General features: G+C 32.1%; 1 protein-coding gene, 1 non-coding gene and 1 pseudogene across 3 annotated transcripts; 2 read left to right on the top strand and 1 right to left on the bottom strand.

The window, feature by feature from the left end:
• The first annotated feature begins 6,304 nt into the window (after nt 1-6,304).
• On the top strand, nt 6,305-9,840 carry LOC120162876 (annotated as a pseudogene).
• A 2,179-nt stretch (nt 9,841-12,019) lies between these two features.
• On the top strand, nt 12,020-12,091 carry TRNAC-GCA. Its single transcript has one exon. It is a non-coding gene; the product is annotated as a tRNA-Cys (tRNA).
• Nucleotides 12,092-12,229: 138 nt separating this feature from the next.
• On the bottom strand, nt 12,230-18,082 carry LOC120162886 (protein MEI2-like 2). 2 transcript variants are annotated; one of them, XM_039172949.1, is made up of 12 exons: nt 17,357-18,082; nt 17,110-17,253; nt 16,484-16,953; nt 16,129-16,287; nt 15,918-16,034; nt 15,669-15,820; nt 14,933-15,024; nt 13,889-14,831; nt 13,701-13,785; nt 13,541-13,609; nt 13,080-13,259; nt 12,230-12,857 (listed from the first exon to the last, which is right to left on the bottom strand). In XM_039172949.1, exons 1-12 carry the CDS (start codon nt 17,397-17,399, stop codon nt 12,675-12,677), a joined length of 2,637 nt encoding a protein of 878 aa, XP_039028880.1. In that variant the 5' UTR covers nt 17,400-18,082; the 3' UTR covers nt 12,230-12,674. The 2 variants fall into 2 exon arrangements, with proteins under 2 accessions (XP_039028880.1, XP_039028881.1); XM_039172950.1 differs by lacking the exon at nt 17,110-17,253.
• Nucleotides 18,083-23,242: the final 5,160 nt, after the last annotated feature.

The following is a 23,242-nucleotide window of genomic DNA, read 5'->3' as shown; positions in this document are numbered from 1 at the left end:
CTATATCGACACTTTTTAATTTTGTGTCGGTACTTTATGTCTAGAATTATAATGTACTAGATAATTTTGTAATATAACCGGTATAAGTATACCGGTTTTATTAGCGAATAGGTCTACAACCTATGTCGACACTTGTTAATCTTGTGTCGGTACTTTATGTCCAGAATGGAAGAAAAATGTGTCGATACCTTGTCAAAAAGTGTCGACATTTACACATCGGAACCCAGAATTATAATGTAATAGATAATTTTGTAATATAACCGGTTTAAATATACCGGTTTTATGAGCGAATAGGTCTACAACCTATATCGACACTTTTTAATATTGTGTCGCTAATTTTAAGTAACGCGGTTTTTCTTCCTTCATTTAAAATATTTATATGTACATGTTTCTTATACACAATAGGAGTCATGTTGATACTTACGATATATGGAGATCGTTGTCATTCCATTCCGTCTTCGAAAAAATCAGTTGATGTAGGCTGTGTGCTTGTACTCAAACTGAGCTTGACTTGAGGACATGTTAGTTTGTTATGTCCCTCACCGTTGCAGTACCCACATCGCCTAATTTTCTTCTCGACCTTGTTCTTCGGCACTTCTTTTCGCTTGCGTTATTTTTGTTGAGGGTCACGAACGTTGTTTACTACAATGCTCTGGTTGACTGAATCATTCAAACCAAACGAGTTTTCTAATTCTTCTATTAGTTTTTTCATCTCATCTCTTGCGGTTTTGAAAGACTCGTCTGTCTTTGATGCAATGTAGCATAACCTACTTGACATTGAACGTAGAGCAGCGAACCTTGCCATTTGCATCACTTCTGGAGACACATTCAAATCAACATAACTGGGTGCAGAAGCCTTCGCATCATTAGTCCACCTACTTTGAATCAAAGTCCCGGGCAAATATGTGTAGTCCAAGTGCTTCAAAATGTGAAGTTGATGGCGACACGAAAGTCCAAAGGTCTCGAATTTTTTCCTGGAGCAAATTAGAGTTTTCGTACGAGAATCAAAACTAATTTCAAATTTCCTATTTTTTTCTGCGTACTTTGACAAAATATAATGTTGACATTCATCTGATAAGGACTTAATCTCTGCCTCAATCCGGTACAATGTCTCCCGTATAAGTTCATCTTGGAACACACGAAAAGATTCGCGGGTAAAAATCGCAGCGGCATGGCTTTCAAGGTCGACCAGTTTTGTGATCTGGAAGGGCTTCGTATGGGAACTTAAGTAATCCGCTTTCAACTCGTTCATACGCATTCTACTAATTCCATCTTCAATTGCACGAACAACATCTAAATATGTCTTCTTGTGTTTCAGTGCAATAGCTAGTGAAGCATTCATAGACTCGCACCTTTGTGTTGAGTGAATATTGGCAAAGAAATGACCGGTTAGATATGCTTGTGCCCATAAGTGTCGTGTATTTCCCTTCTCAATCACCCATGGATGCTTTTGGACGTTGAATTCTGAAACAACCGAACGCCATTGAATATCAAATTCCTTGGTTGTCCACCAGGAAGCCATGCATTTTGAGAATGCTGCTGTAAACTTTAGGTCACCAATGTTAGCTTATGCATTGCGAGAAAGATGCCAAGAACATAATATGTGCTTAGCATAAGGGATAACAGATTTGATAGCCCTCTGAATTGCCCTATCCCCATCGGTGACAACTGAAATAGGTGATTTATTCATCATGGCTTCTAAAAAATTCTGTAGCACCCACTCGAAAGATTGAGACGTCTCGTCAGCGATTATGGCAGTGGCAAACACAATTGTGTTATGGTGATGATTGACACCAACAATAGGCATAATTGGTCGACCATACAAATTATCTTTGTACGTTGTGTCGAACGCAATTACATCACTGAAGCATGTGTAATCCGATCTCGATGTAGAATCCGACCAAATAAGATTATACAATGCCCCCGATTCGTCTACCGAGTATGTCATAAAAAACCCGGGATCATCATGTTTCTTATAATCAAAGTAGGCAATAAGTGCATTCACATCCCCATCGACGATTTCCTTTGCTTTACCTCTTTGAAGTGCATTGTAGAGGTCTTTATGTGTAAATCCAACATTATGATAGCCCCTGCCTGCTGCGTTAAATAGTTCATTACTTGTGATGTGCCAACACCGACCTCTTTCAATGTTGTTGCCTCATCGATATCAGCCTTACTTACAGCTCTATTAGAACGCATAAATGGTGTCATAGTAGGTGTGCACAATGCATGATTATGTTTCTGATCAGACTTACTTATAACCCACTGATCGTTTGTATTTGTTGCTGTAACTACGACTCTAGCCTTACATCCTGTTCTTGTGACTGGCGTATGAGCACGTTGACGATCAACAGTATTGACTTTTGATACTCGAAACCCTTCTTTGGAACAACAAAATTCTTGTGTCTTCACATTCCCTTCCACGTCAAGCCGTGTTGTTCCCTTACATGCACTAAACCCATGTTCCCGTGCGAATCCCTTGTAAAAGTACCAAGCTTGATCACGTGAACAGAAGAGCTGACCAACCAATCTGTCAGATTCATCAACATTATGTACTTCATGGCATTCCTCGGTTGGCTTAACATTGTCTACATCAGTATTATCCATGGCAAAAATTTTGTTGTGCAAGTTCAGTGGTCCAGGAGTTGATGGAGATGTAAGCAAACGTTCATTTTAAACATGTTTCAGTCGTGTTGCTTTCAATAGGATGTGGTATTGGTAGTGGTAGTTAAAGGGTGGGTACAACATTAAATTCGCAGTACATATTTAGGTATGTACAATAACTACAAGTATCGACCCAAAAAACATCAAAACCAATAATTATAATGTAATAGGTAAATTGACAATGTAACAAGTATCGACCCAAATTAATATTATTTTATAAAATATCAAAACAATCAAATAATTTTTTGTATAAATGAAATTATTAAATTAATATTGTAGGTGGAAAACATGAAACACTATTAAAAAAAATTGAAACATAAATTACATAACTTTAAAAAAAGTATCGATCCTTTTTATAAAAAATATGAACACTTTCAATATAATAGTTAAAAATATGATATAATAGGTAGCGCTTATATAATGTAATAGGTAGCGTTTATATAATGTAATAGGTAGTGCTTATATTGTAAAGTATCTATCCTTTTTATAAAAGTGCCCATACATTTTTCACTGTGGAAAACATTAATTTAAGGTTATCTTTTGAGTGAGTTTTAAGATATTAATTTAGTAATTATAGGCGTCTAATGATTTATTTTTTACGTTACGGTATATATTATTATTAAATTAAAAACAATAAACATATATATTACATATTTATTATTATCTTTGGTTAATATTATTAAATTTAAAATCTAAATAATATTTTATAAAATATCAAAACAATCAAATAATTTTTTGTGTAAATGAAATTATTAAATTAATATTGTAGGTGGAAAACATGAAACACTATTAAAAAAATTGAAACATAAATTACATAACTTTAAAAAAAGTATCGATCCTTTTTATAAAAAGTATGGACACTTTCAATATAATAGGTAAAAATATGATGTAATAGGTAGCTCTTATATAATGTAATAGGTAGCGTTTATATAATGTAATAGGTAGTGCTTATATTGTAAAGTACCTATCCTTTTTATAAAAGTGTCCATACTTATTTCACTGTGGAAAACATTAATTTAAGGTTATCTTTTGAGTGAGTTTTAAGATATCAATTTAGTAATTATAGGCGTCTAATGATTTATTTTTTACGTTATGATATATATTATCATTAAATTAAAAATAATAAACATATATATTACATATTTATTATTATCTTTGGTTAATATTGTTAAATTTAAATTCTAAATATTATTTTATAAAATATCAAAAGAATCAAATAATTTTTTGTATAAATGAAATTATTAAATTAATATTGTAGGTGGAAATTATGAAACACTATTAAAAAAAATTGAAACATAAATTACATAACTTTAAAAAAAGTATCGATCTTTTTTATAAAAAGTATGGACACTTTCAATATAATAGGTAAAAATATGATGTAATAGGTAGCGCTTATATAATGTAATAGGTAGCGTTTATATAATGTAATAGGTAATGCTTATATTGTAAAGTATCTATCCTTTTTATAAAAGTGTTCATACTTATTTCACTGTGGAAAACATTAATTTAAGGTTATCTTTTGAGTGAGTTTTAAGATATCAATTTAGTAATTATATGTATCTAATGATTTATTTTTTATGTTACGGTATATATTATCATTAAATTAAAAACAATAAACATATATATTACATATTTATTATTATCTTTGGTTAATATTATTAAATTTAAATTCTAAATATTATTTTATAAAATATCAAAACAATCAAATAATTTTTTGTGCAAATAAAATTATTAAATTAATATTGTAGGTGGAAAACATGAAACACTATTAAAAAAAATTGAAACATAAATTACATAACTTTAAAAAAAGTATCGATCCTTTTTATAAAAAGTATGTACACTTTCAATATAATAGGTAAAAATATGATGTAATAGGTAGCGCTTATATAATGTAATAGGTAGCGTTTATATAATGTAATAAGTAGTACTTATATTGTAAAGTATCTATCCTTTTTATAAAAGTGTCCATACTTATTTCACTGTGAAAAACATTAATTTAAGGTTATCTTTTGAGTGAGTTTTAAGATATCAATTTAGTAATTATAGGCGTCTAATGATTTATTTTTTACGTTACGATATATATTATTATTAAATTAAAAACAATAAACATATATATTACATATTTATTATTATATTTGGTTAATATTGTTAAATTTAAATTCTAAATATTATTTTATAAAATATCAAAACAATCAAATAATTTTTTGTGCAAATGAAATTATTAAATTAATATTGTAGGTGAAAAACATGAAACACTATTAAAAAAATTGAAACATAAATTACATAACTTTAAAAAAAGTATCGATCCTTTTTAAAAAAAAGTATGGACACTTTCAATATAATAGGTAAAAATATGATGTAATAGGTAGCGCTTATATAATATAATAGGTAGCGTTTATATAATGTAATAAGTAGTGCTTATATTGTAAAGTATCTATCCTTTTTATAAAAGTGTCTATACTTATTTCACTGTGGAAAACATTAATTTAAGGTTATCTTTTGAGTGAGTTTTAAGATATCAATTTAGTAATTATAGGCGTCTAATGATTTATTTTTTACGTTACGATATATATTATTATTAAATTAAAAACAATAAACATATATATTACATATTTATTATTATCTTTGGTTAATATTGTTAAATTTAAATTCTAAATATTATTTTATAAAATATCAAAACAATCAAATAATTTTTTGTGCAAATGAAATTATTAAATTAATATTGTAGGTGAAAAACATGAAACACTATTAAAAAAATTGAAACATAAATTACATAACTTTAAAAAAAGTATCGATCCTTTTTATAAAAAGTATGGACACTTTCAATATAATAGGTAAAAATATGATGTAATAGGTAGCGCTTATATAATGTAATAGGTAGCGTTTATATAATGTAATAGGTAGTGCTTATATTGTAAAGTATCTATCCTTTTTATAAAAGTGTCTATACTTATTTCACTGTGGAAAACATTAATTTAAGGTTATCTTTTGAGTGAGTTTTAAGATATCAATTTAGTAATTATATGTATCTAATGATTTATTTTTTATGTTACGGTATATATTATCATTAAATTAAAAACAATAAACATATATATTACATATTTATTATTATCTTTGTTTAATATTGTTAAATTTAAATTCTAAATATTATTTTATAAAATATCAAAACAATCAAATAAGTTTTTGTGCAAATGAAATTATTAAATTAATATTATAGGTGGAAAACATGAAACACTATTAAAAAATTGAAACATAAATTACATAACTTTAAAAAAAATATCGATCCTTTTTATAAAAAAGTATAGACACTTTCAACATATTATAATGTAATAGGTAAATTTGTAATGTTATCGGTATAAATATACCGGTTTACTTATAAAATAGATCAATATAAGCACTACCTATTACATTATATAAGCTCTATCTAATATGTTATTGTACTTTATAATATTTACAGTTAAATAATATAACATAATCGATTTAAATTTTAATGATCACTTATTTAACCGCTCACACCATATATTAACCGGCGCCGCACCGCAAAACTACCCAAAATAGGGATGAATGAGGAATATGTATTGTATAGACTTGGAAGCAAAGCGCAGCACCCTCGTACTCATCACTTATATATAAAATCTCTGTCTGAATTCAAAAGTCTCGGACTTTTTTTTCTTCCCCAGAAAAGGAAAATGGAGAACAGGAACACGGGGGAGCTGAATCTCATGCAGAAGAAGCAAGTTCTTTTGTTTTACTGTGTGGAATGTGAAGAGCTTGCCCGTAAAGTTGCTGCTCACTCCAAACTCATTACCCTTCAATCTATATCAACTGGAGGTCTACTCACATGTTCAAATCCTTTCTTTTTCTTTTCTTTTTCTGCTCTCAGTGATAAATTCCATGCTTCTGTTCTTTAGATTCTTTTCTTCTTCTTCTTCTTTGCATTTCTTGAGGTGGGTGTTTTTTGTTTTGTTTAATCTGTTTGTAGAAAGCTTGAATCTTTATGGTTGTGACCAGATTGGGTGTTGGGATAAGTGACAGAATTTCATGAACTAGATTATAACATAGCATTTGTATTTCCGTTTTCTTTTAAAAGTAGAGGGAAAATGGAAAAGCTATGCTTTTTATTTGGATGTGAATTCATGGGTTATGTTTTCTTTTTTTGGTTCCGATCACCTCCCTTGAGTGTTTATTTCTGGGTTCTGTATATTATACATTCAGTATAGCAATTCATGCCATTTGCAAATGTAGTTCTAAGAACCTTTATAGTAATTGACTGGTAATCTTTGATTCAAAGGTGCCTGTTTGACCATAGACTTGAGATAACTCGGTCCAACTCAGTCATCTCTGAACCCACTCATAAGTTGGTCAACTGTCACCGTTTGTCCATTGTGTTTGCTAACATGGAAAATCAGCTTATTTTCATGTTTTAACCTTGTCCCAAAGAACATGTTAACCTGTATATGTTCTTACTTTCAAGTCCTTCATTGAAACTGAGCCAATATGGTGATATGTGCAAACTCCTTTTGTCCTTTCCGGTTGTTTCGATTCCAGTACTCCTCTACGGCTAACAAACACTGTTACCATTGCATCAATGATTCCGTTAAGATATATGTTATTTAGCAAAATAATCGTTATATTCGATGATTCCTTTGCTGCTGCTAGGCGTTATGCTCTAGAATTGGTCTCAGTAAGATATATATTAATAGTTTTAAACAAAGAGTATTTTTATATGAAGGAGAAATACTGAACTTCTTTCATTAACAGGAGCTTTGATGACGGATTTCCAAATCTTTACATAAACAACGCACATGATATCCGAGGTCAACATGTTGCTTTTCTTGCATCCTTCAGCTCCCCAGCTGTTATCTTTGAACAGCTTTCCGTCATATATAATCTTCCCCGATTGTTTGTTGCTTCCTTCACTTTGTTGTTTCCGTTCTTTCCAACTGGCTTCTTTGAAAGAATGGAAGAAGAAGGAGATGTAGCAACTGCATTTACCATGGCAAGGATTTTGTCAAACATTCCCATATCTAGGGGTGGGCCTACATGCTTAGTCATTTACGATATCCATGCTCTTCAGGTTTGTTATTCTTCTGCAATGAAAATGATTAACATGTATTTTCCTTTGTTACAATATTTATATATTTATTGCTAAAGTGGTTTATCAGATTCATCTTAAACCAGTAACTTCTGTTGCTCTTATTGTACGAAGCATGATATGAAAATATTTTTGCTTCAAAAACTTTAAAATGTCTTTACGTTTTAGACAATGCCCTGCTGGAATCGAGAACAGCAGTTTTAGCATTTTTTCATTAAGATGCTTGTTCTTGCTGTTTTCATTTGTTGCGGATGTGTCTCATGGAACAAAGCTTGGGAGACTCGAACCTAAATAGTCTGAGCAGGTGAAGAGAAAAAGGTTATATGCAAATCTGCATGCATTAGTATGGCAAATGTGTAGAGTTACATTTTCCCAATAATGTCCAATATGAGGTGATAAGTCCGGAAACGTAAGACTTTGATCCACATGCAATACTGCAACCACTAGTGATCAAATATTCAGATTGTTGAATTTGGTATTTTAATCTCTGACCTATTTGGAAAATTCTGAGCACAAACTAAACGACTGTTAACATTAATGTTATCAGCAACGGGGTTCATTGTTGGCCATGGATTGGTGATTGATTCCAAGTTGTCTTACATTAAATAAAAATCTGTGTTCATGCATTTTAATTTGGATCCAATGTGAAAAAAATGTTCACCTATATATATGATTTATTTTTGTCATTCATGAGTTGAGAGACGGAGTTACCGTTGGCAACTGATTATATAGTTTTCTCACCGACACATTGGTTTTAGGAACATTGAGGATTCTTTTGTTTCATCTCATGGTTTGCCTTGTTCCACATCAAAGCAACACCAAAGGTCAGACTTGTGTTCTTGTTCGGTTTACAGCTTTAGGGTTAGGAGCATGAAATATTCCATTTTGTTTTACGGTGCTGGTTTACTGGTTTATCAATTTTGTTACAATATTTATGCCCCTAAACAACTTGTTTTGGTTAACATGTGTCTTTTATTAGGAGATTTGATCTTTATTTGTTAAGTTTCCTTTTAATACAGGAAAGATTTTATTTCGGGGACCATGTGTTGCCGTTATTTGAGACTGGGATTTCTCTTCTTAAACAACGTCTTCATCAGCTTCCTGATGCTGATAAAGTAAGTATATCATCTTGAAATGTTGTCTGGCGCAAAATATATTTTCTTTATCATCATGCTGCTCATTACTGCCATCTTCTACACGATTTTTCCGAACTTAATGCCATTAACGTTTCTTAGGAATGGTCGCTTATTGTAGGTTGTTACACCTCCTTGAATTGAATTCAATTTGTTTTTCAGATAGTCGTTGCATTTCTGGATGATGGAATGGTTTCACAAACTATTGGATCATTTTCCAACGGTCGGTTTCGAATCTTACGTATTAAGTTGCATTATATTTTGTTCCAGTCTATTATATGTAGATTGAAAGTACATGGCAATTGATTGGCAGGTTATCTGCACAAATCGCGAGGGTGACAAGAGGATAGTTCGACTCAAGGAGGGCAATCCTGCCGATTGTCATGTGGTGATCGTCGATGACTTAGTGCAATCTGGGGGCACTCTCATCGAGCGCCAGGTACTTATATTCCAATAACCTCTTCATCGAGGGCCTCAACATTCGGAGGTAACACGATCACATTAATATATATCGAGAATTTTTGTCCAACAATGGACTTGAGATAATATGTGCCTGATTTGTTGGTTCATGGAACTTGGTTCTTCCTGCAGAAAGTTCTGTTAGCTCATGGAGCGGCAAAGGTGAGTGCGTATGTCACTCATGGCGTTTTCCCAAAGTGTTCCTGGGAGCGATTTACGCGAAAGAACGACGGTAAGTACTTGCCGGTGCTCATGTCGTGTCTCGGATTCGACTTTTGTGGGTGTTGATTGGCATTTGATTCTTCAATATTGCAGAGAAGGGATTTGCCTACTTTTGGATGACAGATTCTTGCCCCCACACGGTGAAAGCCATTGAAAACAGAGCTCCTTTTGAAGTTCTAAGTCTTGCGGAATCAATAGCAGATGCTCTGCAAATTTAAAGCCAAATTCCAGGAGTCTTCATATGGACCACTCCTGTTATTTTAATAAAAAGGACTGGTTTAGATATTATCACAACATATATTATATTTACTCTTCAATGCATCTTCTCTAAAATGAAAGGATATAAATGCATGAATCAAGTTACCTCGAGTTGTTAAGGAATCTATCGATATATTTTGAGGTCTTAGATTTGAACAATAAGGGTGTGAGTGTTTATTGTCAAATGGTTAACGGTCTTTGAATATTCATTATCTTATGTTCACCTCAGATGTATAAAAAAATAAAAAATAAAAAATAAAAAAATTGAAAGGATATAAATATTATTTAACATGAAAATGTTTCATCTTAATTGAAATTACTGTTTCTCTTTTCTAAAATAGTTGGTGATAAAATATATTTATTTTAGTACATAAAAATTCAGGTCAGGAGTGACTCCTCAAATCCAAGGACAATGCATACTTAAAACCCAATTAGGATTTACATACAAATTTATTGATTGTCCATCAAAAGTGACAATAATAAGATTCAAACTTTGCCTTACAAAGTAGGGATGGGCATGGGACCCTACCTCGATCGGGTTGGATTTTTTTTTAAAAAAAATCGGGTTGGGTCGGATTAAAAAAATAATTTTACCTTATATATTTATAAATTATTACAATAATACCTATTTATATATTATTTTTTCAATTAAATCATTGTTTTATTGAATAAAAATAATATTTTTAATTATTTCGGGTAGGGTCGGGTTTAGATTTTATTTCAAAAAGTCAGGTCGGGTTCAGGTCCGGTTGAGGGTATATATTATGCGAGTCAGGTCGGATTTTGGGTGGAGGACAGGTCGGGTCGGGTGGACCAAAAATCCGACCTAACCTGACCCATGCCCATCCCTACTTACAAACTCAAATTCTTGAATATCAACCACTTGTATTAACACTCATTGACATTGGTAATAAAATATGGCTTATCATAAAGTTATTGGTCTAATTTTAACTTGTAAATTTAGATTGTGTTTGATAACTTAAAAGTTTTTTTAATTTAAAGTTAGATATAAATAAATTATTTGATGCATTAAAAAATTATTTGATAAATGTAGAATTTTAAAAATAAAATAAAAAAGTTTGAAAATATTCTTCAAAAAATGCCTGTTCTATCATATTTGACATTTTTATTGAAAATTATAATTGATAGTTTTAATCTTAAAATATTAAACTATTAAAGTCATTAATTTTCAATAAGTTAATTTTTTTAGTAAGTTATCAAATAATACTTAATTAGAAAAATACATAAAACTCGAACTATAAAATACGTAAAATAAACAATAATAATTTATCCATTTACCAACATACTCATCTTTATTATCTTAATCTTAAATATTAAATATAAAAATCTAATTTTAAAGGCTTAACGGTCATCTTTGCCACATCAATTTAATACTCAAAGTTGTTTAATTACAACATTCTATACCTTAACCCTAACTTAAAATCCTAATTTGATAATTATAAACCCTAAACTATAACTCCATAATCTCTAAACCTTAAACTCTAAACCTTAATCTCTAACTTAAAACTCTCAATTTAGGGTTTTAAGCGAGGGTTAGGGTATAGAATGATGCAATTGAGTAATTTCGACTAAATTGATGTGAAAATACGATAAGAGCAAAAATGATAAACTGAGTCTATTAAATGGATAAAAGTTACCATTTAAAATCTAATATTAAATCTTAAATCATAAATAAGGCACGTGTCATTAAAATAAATAAACTTATGTGAACTTTATCATTTTATATATCACATAATTTTCGTTAAATATATCCATATGCATAACGCTACTAAAGATCATATATTTGAATGACATAATTTCACAAAAGATTAAACTTGATAAATTCTGTGATGACTTACGAAAAAGTTTTTGTGTGTGATATACGAGTATTTATCTATTTATATGATCGTGTATGAAGAAAGATTATCTGGATATCCGAAATATAAATGGCTTGATACTTAACGATTCTAGGTCCTTACACCTTATATATATCCTACGTGGAATTAGTATCTTATGCTTAATGATTCTAGGTATAATTATCATTTAAATTGATTATGATTTTATTGTTTACCTCTATTAATGACTTTATATTATTTACCATATCAAATACAATCAAATCTTTATATTAGCAATTATATATCGCTTGTCAAGAAATAGATTTATAAAATCTTTGACATAACATCGGCAAGGGTCCATAGCTCAGTGGTAGAGCATTTGACTGCAGATCAAGAAGTCACTGGTTCGAACCCGGTTGGGCCCTTTCTTTAATTTAATTTATATTTTTGTTTTTTTATTATAAAACGTTTAACCATATGTTGCACATTATGATCATCAATTTAATATAAATCAAAACATATGCTTGCCCCATTGTGGCATGACATAAAACCAGAAGACAGGCATTGGACATATCTGCAAATACATAAATATTTTGACAAAAACAAAGTTCATTACATCCTACACAGTTTATGAACAATCATGTACCCTTCAGGAATTCCCCAACAAAGATTTACATACAAACAAGTTACCATACTTCCATATCGACATCAATGACCGAAAACATCTAACGCTTTTTTTAGAAAATAGAACCCAGAGGAGACCTAAGCACAGGTCGAAACGTAACTCCACCCCGTTGCAAACAGACTTCAACACTCAGCAACATATTTCAACCTTATTCTTCCACCCTTGCTCCAGTAACAATTTCTTTCTCTACTTACAAACAACATTTTCTGCCTCATGTAATTTTTAACTTCTCTAGTGAATTACCACGTAGTGTCCGATAAAGCAAACACTGCACATGACACAAGCTTTAAAGATATACTTGTGTTTTAATTTGTCTTCCAACTTTATACACTTAAAAAAGAGACGCTTATCAACTTGTTAGCATCCTTAGTCCTTTTTAAAGCTAAGGGTAAGTTATCCGAATTTACTGTCAACTCTTCTCTGGCTTCGCTCTCCAATGAATCCCCAGAATAAGAGCCATCTGGTTGACGAATACAGATGTTCAAATCGCTAGAGAGGAAATGTTCCTGCACCACCACAAACTTATAAGTAATAAAAATTTCCTAGCTTATAAAATATTTGTACTCGATCATTCTTTGACTCTACCAAAGTGAATATCCGAATGATTAGTCTGTAGTAATCAAATACTAAGATTGATATATATAATCTATTGTTGGCAAGGAATTTCAGAGTTAAATGAGGATAAATGTGAGTAAATGCCCTCCAACTCGTATTAAAAACTTGGCTACCTGATCACCAGTCTCTTGGCCCTCTGAAGGGAACAGAATAGGCTGGCATCTCTTGTCTTCATTCATCAAGCTCGAATTTTGGAAATGTGCCACAAGGGCAGCCTTGCCCTGGATTCGAGCATAAGCCAATGATGGCACCTTTTCACTGTTGAACTTCTCCCATTTCTTTCCATTAAAAGCCTGCACAAATTTCCATATAATTATATCCTTCTCTTCCAAGAAGATACATTCACAGACGCCTAAAACTCTGAGATCTTGCTATTGCATGGATTTGTTCCAGTATATAAATAATCCCCTTAAAACCAGAAAATAGCTCATAGTACCATTCAATATAAAAAAAACAACTAATTTATCGTTATGTATACACACAATCTCTTATTATACGATGTTAAAAAATACTATCATTGATTGATAATATGTACTCTTTCTCGACACACTTAACTATGAACCAAAGGTCGAACCTGGTAGAAGGAGACAATATGTGAAGGGGAGATCATATTGATGAAGGCATAACCTACATTGCACTTGTTCTGCGATCAAAAAAGTCAATTAATAATCACCAATATTTCAACTTGACCAAATCATACAACATGTCAAAGACTACGCCTAGCACAAATGTACCTTGAAATCAATTGGCAAATAGAGAAAATTGTAAGTGCCTCGGTGATTTTCATCAATGGCAGCAAGCAGCATCTTTGAGGTATACCTAAAGAAATATAATAAAAGCAGAAACCATCAAGAAAAGAAAAACAGCATTTTTCTTGGAACCCAAAGCATTAAGTTCTTCACCATTCATTAACTTGTCTTACTTGTTGGGGATATTTTTAATCATTAAAGTGGTCCTAGTATCTTCTCCGCTTATTATTTTATCCAAATCAAGTTGATACTGCTTCTTGTTATCAATCTGGTTTCCGTTATTTTCAACTAGCCGACTTCGACTGCGATCAGCCAACCCTTCATTGCCAGCCATACCTTGACCAGGATAAGAACCATTCCCAAAGAAAATAGGACCATGCCTCGGCATTGACATCATTCTGAAATTAGGTGAACCATTTTCAGTTACATTCCCTAGGTGACCAACACCAGCATTGATAGTTCCACGGGTACCAATATTCATAAAAAAGCTGCCATTGCTACGATTTAAACCCGCACCAGCAAAAGGAACAGGATTCATAAAAGATGTTTCAGGTGACTCTGAGAGAGAGTTAAAGTGCCTATCAAAATGCATGCCAGAAGGAGCAGATCCCACATGATGATGGTTGCTTGAACCAAGAAATGAGCCATGTCGACTTGTATATGGAAAACCTTGTCCACTTGATGAAAAAGGGTGCGTCACTGATTGTGTTGGCCAATCAGAACTAGCACGCTCATAGAAAGGAGTGGGACTTCCCCATAGAAACTGAGGACCGGTCAATGTTCCAGTACCAGATGAACTCGAATTAGATTCACTGAAGGCAGAAATTGGTCCAGGGCTTGCACTTGCCTTTTGCTCAGAAAAGTATCTAGAATGCTGGTAGGATGCTCCTTGCACTGCCCCAGTATTAGTAAAATTTTGGTTTGCATTATTGGTCTTGCCTAGATCCTTACCAATAGGTGCAATCTTCAGAGAGTTAGGCACATGATGAGGGAGAATTGAAGCTAGTCCAGTCAAATTATTGTTACTTACAGGGCTGAAAGATCCCAAACCAGGAGACTTACTAAAAGCATGCAAAGGATTTTGTTCAACAGGACTGCCAAAGTGTGCCCAATTACCTGTCACAGCAACGCTTTACTCAGAATATTATCGAAAATCAGGTTGTATGAAGTATAAAGTTGTTGAGTACACACAAATGCAGAGCACCTAAGATATTTACCTGGAGGAGAGTTAGCAACCGGAGAACCTATGTGATGCGTAAAACTTTGTGCTTCGTCGTGTTCCAGCTCCTGAGTTAGCTGCTGCATCAAGCTAACAAAGGAGGGGCATTAATTTTAATTTCTTCATACAAGTATAAAAATACACCTATCAACCATGAGGAAAGTGCAATTAAAAGTTTCGAAGATAGCATATTTCCTTTTTGGGCTGTTAAAGAAATCAGACTCAAAAATGTTTCAGATGCCCGAGAAAATGAATGCACAAAGTTCCGAAAAGCATAGAAAGTGTTAATGGGGATTTTTCTATCTAGGCAGGTGTTAATGAGAAATTTAGTTGGCTGAAACAAGAAAAACCAATTTAGCATGTTGCCAAGTTCCTAGTTGCCAGAAGCAGTAAGCAGTCTAAGGAAGAGAATCTGAGTTAGTATCTAGGACAACAAAACAACTGCTCCCACTTTCTACATAAATTTTCAAGTACTGGCAATTCCTGCTCGTGGTGACTAATCTATGACAATTGACCATCTTACCTATTCCCTTTTTTGGTTGTTAACAACACAGAAAGCTAGTATCTTTATTCCTAACTCCTAAACCTTCACATTCATTCCAAATCTCTCCTGCACCATAATAGCATTGATGCCTCATATTAAGTTTTTCAGAAATCGTATCCTCCCAAAGATTATCATACAGAAACATCTACCACATATCAGATGATAAAAAGAAGTTAAGATTAACACTTACTTTCGACGAGCTCCACCAGGACGACTAGGTTCAAGCTTTATGCGTTTCCCAGCTATGTCACTCCAATTCAATGCTCTAAGAGCTTCCTCTGCAGCTCTAACATCATAAAATTCTATGAATTTATGGTGTCGCTTGTGTGGTGTTTCCCTGATCTGTATTCACACAACCAAAGTAGTCATCAGCAAGTCCCGAAGACAAGTCATAACGGGGAATAGAAGTGGAAGAAGAACAAATTAGGCAAAAATATACCTCTTTGACCTCTCCATAAGCCCCAAATATTTGGCGAAGGTCATCATTTGATACGGATGGATCCAAGTTGAATACTACAAGGGTTCCCTGATTTATATCTTTCTCTGATGGGTTATCCTAGAACATTACAAGAAAAAGAATGCTTCAAAATTTGTTGAAGGGATCATCAACGTCAAACTCAAACATATAACAAAATAAACCTATTCCAAACCTTGGGAATTGAGAAGTGAATATCCAGCTTTCTTCGCCTCAGTGGCTTATTTTGTAATGCACGCATTGCAGTCCGTGCAGCTCGAATATCATAGTATGAAATCATTACAAAGCCCCTATGCTTGCATGCAGTATACAAAGTTCTTATATCTCCATATTGCTGCAAGATGTTGGAATTTCAAGATGATAATTATTAGCCTAGTATAAACAACATTAAAACTCTTATTTGCACATAAATAAAGAAAAAAAAGACCAAAGAAGGTTCAAAAGACCAAGAAATAAAACCTTTATCAGCAAAGAGAACTATTAGGCAGAATACTAACTAAAGTAAATTAGAACAGACAACTATAGAATACCTCAAAGAGAGATCTCAATTCAGAGTCTTCAACGTTACTATTGATATTTCGTACAAACAATGTTCTTGAAGGATGCTCTCCATAGGGATGTTCCCCAGCCACCGTTCCCACACCATTTGGAAGAGGATAATGACCAATCCCATTTGCAAGTACCCCTTCAGAGAGGTTCATCTTTGATAGCCCAATACTAAGGCTCTCTTGAGGTTCAAAGTCCAATTCCATTCCCCCTCCAGTACCAAAGACATCATACTCCTCCAAGTTCTCCAACTGACTAGGCAACTCACTTAGGTCGAAGTCATCCATAACGCCAGCAAGGAGGTCATCTTCATCACTAGGAAGCAAACTTCCAATTGCATTTGTTTCAACATCTTCGAGTAGGTCCTTTCCATCATTCTTAAGTTCTAGCTTACATAACTCAGGCGATTTATCATCAACAGAATGACCAGAATGCTCCACATCAGCAAAGTTCACTGCATTTTAGCAAAAGATTACCTCAGTCTTATTCCAAGTATATCACAATATAGTATATACAACATTTTCATATCAGGAGAGTCATAATTATTTTTTAAACTTAATTGAAAAACAACTAAGTTTAAAAAAAATTATGACTAGTAGATAACTCGTACATTTTTCATGGGGAAGTACAGGTAAAGAACTAGAAAATAAGCATGCATCACTTGATGAATGATATGCCACGGTTTTATGTGGGATTCCCCATGCACCAGTTTCCCACTTTCTAGAAATGTTGACTGAAGGAGTATTGGATGAACCTATAATACAAGAATTAAAAAAAAACATCTCTTGAGAATAGATGAATAAGATCACATGCATTTGTATCCTAGATTTAATCAGATGATTAAAGTGAAGTTATACCTTCAGATTGACTTGGTACAACACAGTTTGACCTTTGCTCCATTCAAACTTTCTGCATGCAACGAATTATAGGGATCAACTATTAAAATATGATATTGCAGACAAATTCAGCATATACAACACAACATAGATTATGTGAAACCTTAGAATAGCATAGCATAGCATATTGCAAAGCATTCACTAAATTTTAAAATTCATATTGAATTCCAATACATACAGCAGTTCCTGAACAATTCAAGTAAACTGGCAGTCAAAATACTGTGCAAAAGTCAAATCAAATGAAACTTTTTATTCCAGTTTCATAATCATTTCGCTACCCTTAAACTACAATATTCCCAATCAGTTCTTGATCACACGGCTTTGATAGTAAATACTGGTTACAAGAATTCACTTTTGAGTTGTCAGTATTGCAATGATTATCTACAGATAACATAAGTCCAAATAAAGCAAGCAAAATTGTCAAGATCAAACAGAAAACTAAAAAATTATCTACAGTATAAGCTCTGAACAGCTGATAACTATGATAAAATAACAAGAGTAGATCATTGCACCAATAAGTCAACACCCAAAACACGATATCATGTCAATTAAATGAAAAAAAATCATCAAACTCCAGCTGCCAACAAAAACGTCACTTATTAACAAAGTCAAAAGAATTATAAGGTGAGAAACAAAGTTAGCTCTTTTGAGCACTTCCCAGAAAAAATTATCTCAAAAGTCACTCCCTACTTTGTTTTTTCGGATATTTAATCAAAACTAGAATTAAATAAACAAGTACCCACCTAAAATTAAAGAAGAAAAAATTTGCCTTTTTACATGAAAAAGGAATGTACAATAAAGTAGTTAAAGAGAATGCATTGAAGAAATAAACTGAAGTGTCCTGATTCCAGATAAAGTTTGTCTTTGATGACCCTACATATATATATACACACACACACACAAAACAAAGGGTAGAACAAGGAGGGGGGAAAACTTGACGAAAGAAAGAGAGTTTCGTAAAAGCAGAGATATTTCTTCCTTATACACTTCTACTTCCTTTTCTCTCGCCGGGAAACTAGAAAAAATAATAATAAATAAAAACGATCCTTTTAAAAACGATAAACAGAGAATTAAAAGTAGCGTATTAAAGAGAAAGTGAGTGAAAAACACATAATTGGACGAGAGAAAATGAAGGGGGGGGGAAACCACAGCTTTCTCCAAGGCACTCTCTCTTCTTCTGTCTTTGAAAAAAGAAAAAGAAAAAGAAAAAAAAAGATTCTGCTGAATTTTAATTTTGTTTGGCGTCCGTTTACACACGTATAGCCCACACAAGACACAAACAAAGACATAATTATTGGTATTTCAAAAAAAAAAAAAAAGACATAATTATTGGGTTACCCTTTCTATTCCCACTTTCTTACAAATTTGCCGTGGGTTTTGCTTCCGTGACGTCCGGTTGTTAATGAAGGATCATTGGGGTAAAAAAATGTTAAAAATAAATGTTTAAATTATATTTAAAGTTTAATTTTGGATGTCTTAAAAATAGATATTTAGTATTTTTAATGTTATATTTTTAGGTACTTAGACCGTTAACTTAATTAAGTGACACGGGTTAGACATATAAAATTTTAATTTTTTAAATAAAAGTTTTAAATTTTTATAAACTTGACATGTGTCACTTAATGACCGAATTTAACGATAGACACCTAAAAGTGTAACGTTGGAAATGTTATGCACCTATTTTAACGAAAAATTCTTTAGACACCTAAAGTTAACTTTGAGTATAGTTTGGGAACTTATTTTTACATTAACCCTAAAAAAGTTAGCATTTTGTAGTATGTATGTATAGAAGTGAGAAAAACTCGATTAGAAAAACCAATTATTTTATTGGACTAAAAAAATTCTACTCGAATTAACTTCGATTATAATTTCATAGACTCAACTCGAAAAATTTTCAAGTTCAAACTGAGTTATAAAATACAACTCGAATAACTCGAAACTTTTAGTAATTAGTGGATTGATTTTCAAGTTTGAGTTGAGTCTTTCGACTATGTATGCTATATGTATCACATATGGAAAAAAATGAAGAAATATATATGTATTGTTTATGGTTATAAAAAAACATTTAAATTGAAATCAAATAATGTCAAAATATTGTAAATATTTACAATTAAATTTAAACAAAAACTCGAAAACTCGACTCGACTTGACCCGAAAAAAATTTCAAGTCAAGTTAGTTATAAAACAAAACATGTCAACTCGAATAACTCAAAATCTTTTGACTCGACTTGACTCAACTCGACTCAACTCAATTGAACGATCATCTGTATACCATTTTAAGAGGCTAAATATTAAAATGATATGCCTATTTTATTATTTATAAAAAATAATATCATCCTGTTGATGGGATCAAATAGGATGTGACGGTTATAAGTTATTTATATATTTTAATTTGGGTAGAGAATCATAGTCGATAATATACCGATCGTTGTTTCGTGTCAAGGTATTTTGTCTCCTTAAAGAAAGGAGAAGATATAAATAAGTATGATGCGGTTTTATCTAGGTCGCATACCGTCTCTCAATCTTGCTTGAGAATATTTATAATAGCCATTAATACCTGTGTGAATCATAGAGTCATCATGACTATTCGTAAGCTAGCATGCTATGTGAATACGGTTAGATGGCGATAAATTTAACTCTAATAGATTACGTAATTATGTTAAACTTCATGTCAATAAGTTATGACTTCTCTATAGATGTTAGATATATGAGATTTCTCTGTTGGGGATGTTCTTATTATGTCTTTTGGAGCTCCCTATGTGTAAGAGATTCAGAGATGTTTTTGAGTTCTCTAGAGACTATGAGGCACCAGAATTGTATGTGCGAAGAACCTTTGGCAGGATACAATATTTGTCCACACTTAATTGAGGGAAAGACATCGTTGAATCATTGGATGTCCCTTGTTCCCATATGTAATGAGGTAAGGGGAGGTAAGATAGTAGGCTGCCCCCAACACTAGGTTGAGAGCAGCTTCCGTAGGAGACCTCCAAATTATGAAATGCCCTCCATAGGACTTGATCCCACGACTTCAAGGTTAAGAACCTTGGCATTTATTACTCTGTAGACACTAATTTTTTCCATTTTTAAATTTATTATTATTATTATTATTATATATTATTATTAAAATTATATTACAAGCCCAGATCCCAGGAGCCCATTTACATATCAGAACCCAGGCCCAGTTTACAAGCCCAACCTGGTCCAGGCCCAAGACTGACCCAAACCCTTTTAGGGTTTGTATCATCTCTGTTAGGGTTTCTAAACCCTAACCCCAACCACCACCTCAAGCTTCCGGAAGCCCGCCGCCGCTCGTTTCCTACGCTCCCACTGCCAGGTGACCCAACCTGCTACAGCCACGCCACCGCCGCCTCAGGAAGATGTTGCCACGACGCCCTCCACACGTCAAGCTCTATGGTGAGTCACCACCATAGCTATGGTGACTCACCGAAGAGCCCCTTTTGGACTGGTCCGAGCAGAACACCAGTGAAGGCTATAAAGCCATCACCAAACCTGCGAGAAAAAGGAGAAGAGAGCAACAAAAGACAGAGAGGAACAACCACCGGGAGACACCAACAGAGAGCAAATAAAAAAAGAGAGAGACCAACAGTAAGCACAACCACGACAACAGCAACTACAAGACAGCAAACCAAAGGAAAAAAAAGATCAAGAGAACTTACCCCAACCGTCAGAATCTCCATTTTCGAGAGTCGAATCGCCGAAGTTACCACCTCAGATCTAGGACGATCGGAGAGTTTTTAAGGTAAACAACTATCGGTTTCGGCTTTAGGGGAAGCTAAGCTTTGATTTAGGCTATTTTCCAAGTTCCGGTGGTGCTATTGTCGGCGGCTGGCTCTCTCTCTCTGGGGAGAAAGTCTAGAGAGAAGAGGGAGGGTTCTCTCTAAGAGAAGAAATGAAGCAAAATAGCCCTTGAGGCCGGTTTAAAAGGGTATAAATACCCTCACCAAAACGACGCCGTTTTGGTGAGGGATATCCTTGTAATTTCACACATAGGTCAAACCATACGCGCAGACCCTCTATGTTTGTATCTTTACAATTTGATCATTAAAATCAATTTTCATATGTTTTAATTATATTTTTAAATATTTCTTTATTATAATTTAGTCACCGTATATCTATGTCTAAATATTTAGGGTAAATATCTATTTAGTCCCTTTAATTTAATTAATTTTTATTTTAATCCCAAATTAATTAATATTGGTTAAATCACACTGTTAATACTTATATTTTTGTGATAATTCGAAATTAGGCTCTTAATTTTAAGTATTTCATATTTTAATCATATTATTTATTTTGGTCATTAAAATCAACTTATATGTCTTTTAATTTGGTATTTCAATTTTAATTTTATATTCTCGCCACTGATTATACATGTTTATATATATATATATATTTATATTTATATTTATATTTAGGGTTAAGGTTAAATTACATTTTTAATGTTTATATTATATTAATATTTCGAATTATAGTTTTAAGTTTTAATATTTTACATTTTAATCTCGTATTAATATTTATGGCTAAAATATATTATTAGTAATTATATTTTTATAAATGATTCGAATTATGTCCATTAATTTAGATAATTTATATTTTAATACTATAAGTTTTTAATTCATTTTATTTTGGTCATTTTATTGCAATTTTATTCTATTTTTATTACCTTTTTGCTTTTGATATGTTTAAATTATTACTTTAATTATTATTTTATTATTATTTTCATATTAGTCATATAAATATATATATTTACTTCATTATTTTTAGGAAAATTATTATATTCTTATTAATATTTATTTATTTATTAATATAAATGAAAAGACATTCTTAAAGCAACTAGATGTCTTTTTCTGATATTTTTAAATAAATAAATATCCTACTTTTATAAATTATATATATTAATTTAATTTATTTTTTTTTATTTTTAGAGAAATGTTTTATTAATATTTATTTATTTTTTAATATTAAGAAAGGGGCTGTCTTAAAGCAACTAGAAGTCATTTTCTGATATTTCTATGTAAATAAATATTTTATTTATAAAAATATAAAAAAATATATATTTATAAAAATTAATATATTTTCTTGGAATTATACTAATAAATTTGAAATCACAGGATTATGAATTAAATATAATTTTGAATTCTTAAATTTCCAATAATAGAGATAATTTATAATTAATGGGTACCAATTTTGGGCGTTATAGGGGTATTAATCATTCCCTAAACGTAACCGACCACGAATCATTTTTATTAAATTTTTTTGGTTATACGCAGATTAGTTTATCTTTTAAATTATGTTTTCTTAAAAACTATTTTAAAAGATTGTTTTTAGGTATTTGACCTACCTAACCCAAAAGGCCGATGGCGACTCCTAAGACATTTCAATAAAAACTATTTATCCACATTACTTTTCCTGTCGAGTAAAATTTCGTACCCAGATGAAAACCGGTTACGACAGCTTGGCGACTCCATTGGGGACTGGTCAAACCTAAGTCGATTATATATTGTCTTTATAGTTAGAAATTGAGAATTCAATTTTATTTAATTTATGATTCTTTTTTCTTTCAATTTATTTTATACTCTTGTATATTTAATTTTATTTTTAGATATTAATTTCTGTGTGAAAATTTCTTCTCACACACAACACCTGCATTACATAACATAAGCTCTATAATCAATCTTGTCCCTTTTAAGTGGGAGTGAAAGCGACGTCTTCGTGAGAATTTATTCTCCGTGTCAGATCTAGCAAGTAACTTTCGGGGTTCATATGCTCTATGTCTTCGTGAGAATTTATTCTCCGTGTCAGGCATAGAGAAATGTGCCCCCTCAAATT

Source organism: Hibiscus syriacus, unplaced genomic scaffold (genome assembly GCF_006381635.1).
Source record: "Hibiscus syriacus cultivar Baekdansim isolate YM2019G1 unplaced genomic scaffold, ASM638163v2 tig00111409_pilon, whole genome shotgun sequence".
NCBI classification, from domain to species: Eukaryota; Viridiplantae; Streptophyta; class Magnoliopsida; order Malvales; family Malvaceae; genus Hibiscus; species Hibiscus syriacus.
Note: the sequence above shows the minus strand (reverse complement) of the source record. Positions and strands in the feature narration are given on the sequence as shown.

Excerpts from the sequence above, each read along its gene's own strand:
- LOC120162886 (XM_039172949.1), bottom strand. The coding sequence starts at position 17,399 with ATGGAGCAAAGGTCAAACTGTGTTGTACCAAGTCAATCTGAAG. Across the intron at positions 16,288-16,483 it reads AATTGAGATCTCTCTTTGAG|CAATATGGAGATATAAGAAC; the intron begins GTATTCTATAGT and ends AACATCTTGCAG. Across the intron at positions 12,858-13,079 it reads GCCAAGAGACTGGTGATCAG|GAACATTTCCTCTCTAGCGA; the intron begins GTAGCCAAGTTT and ends GTGGTGGTGCAG.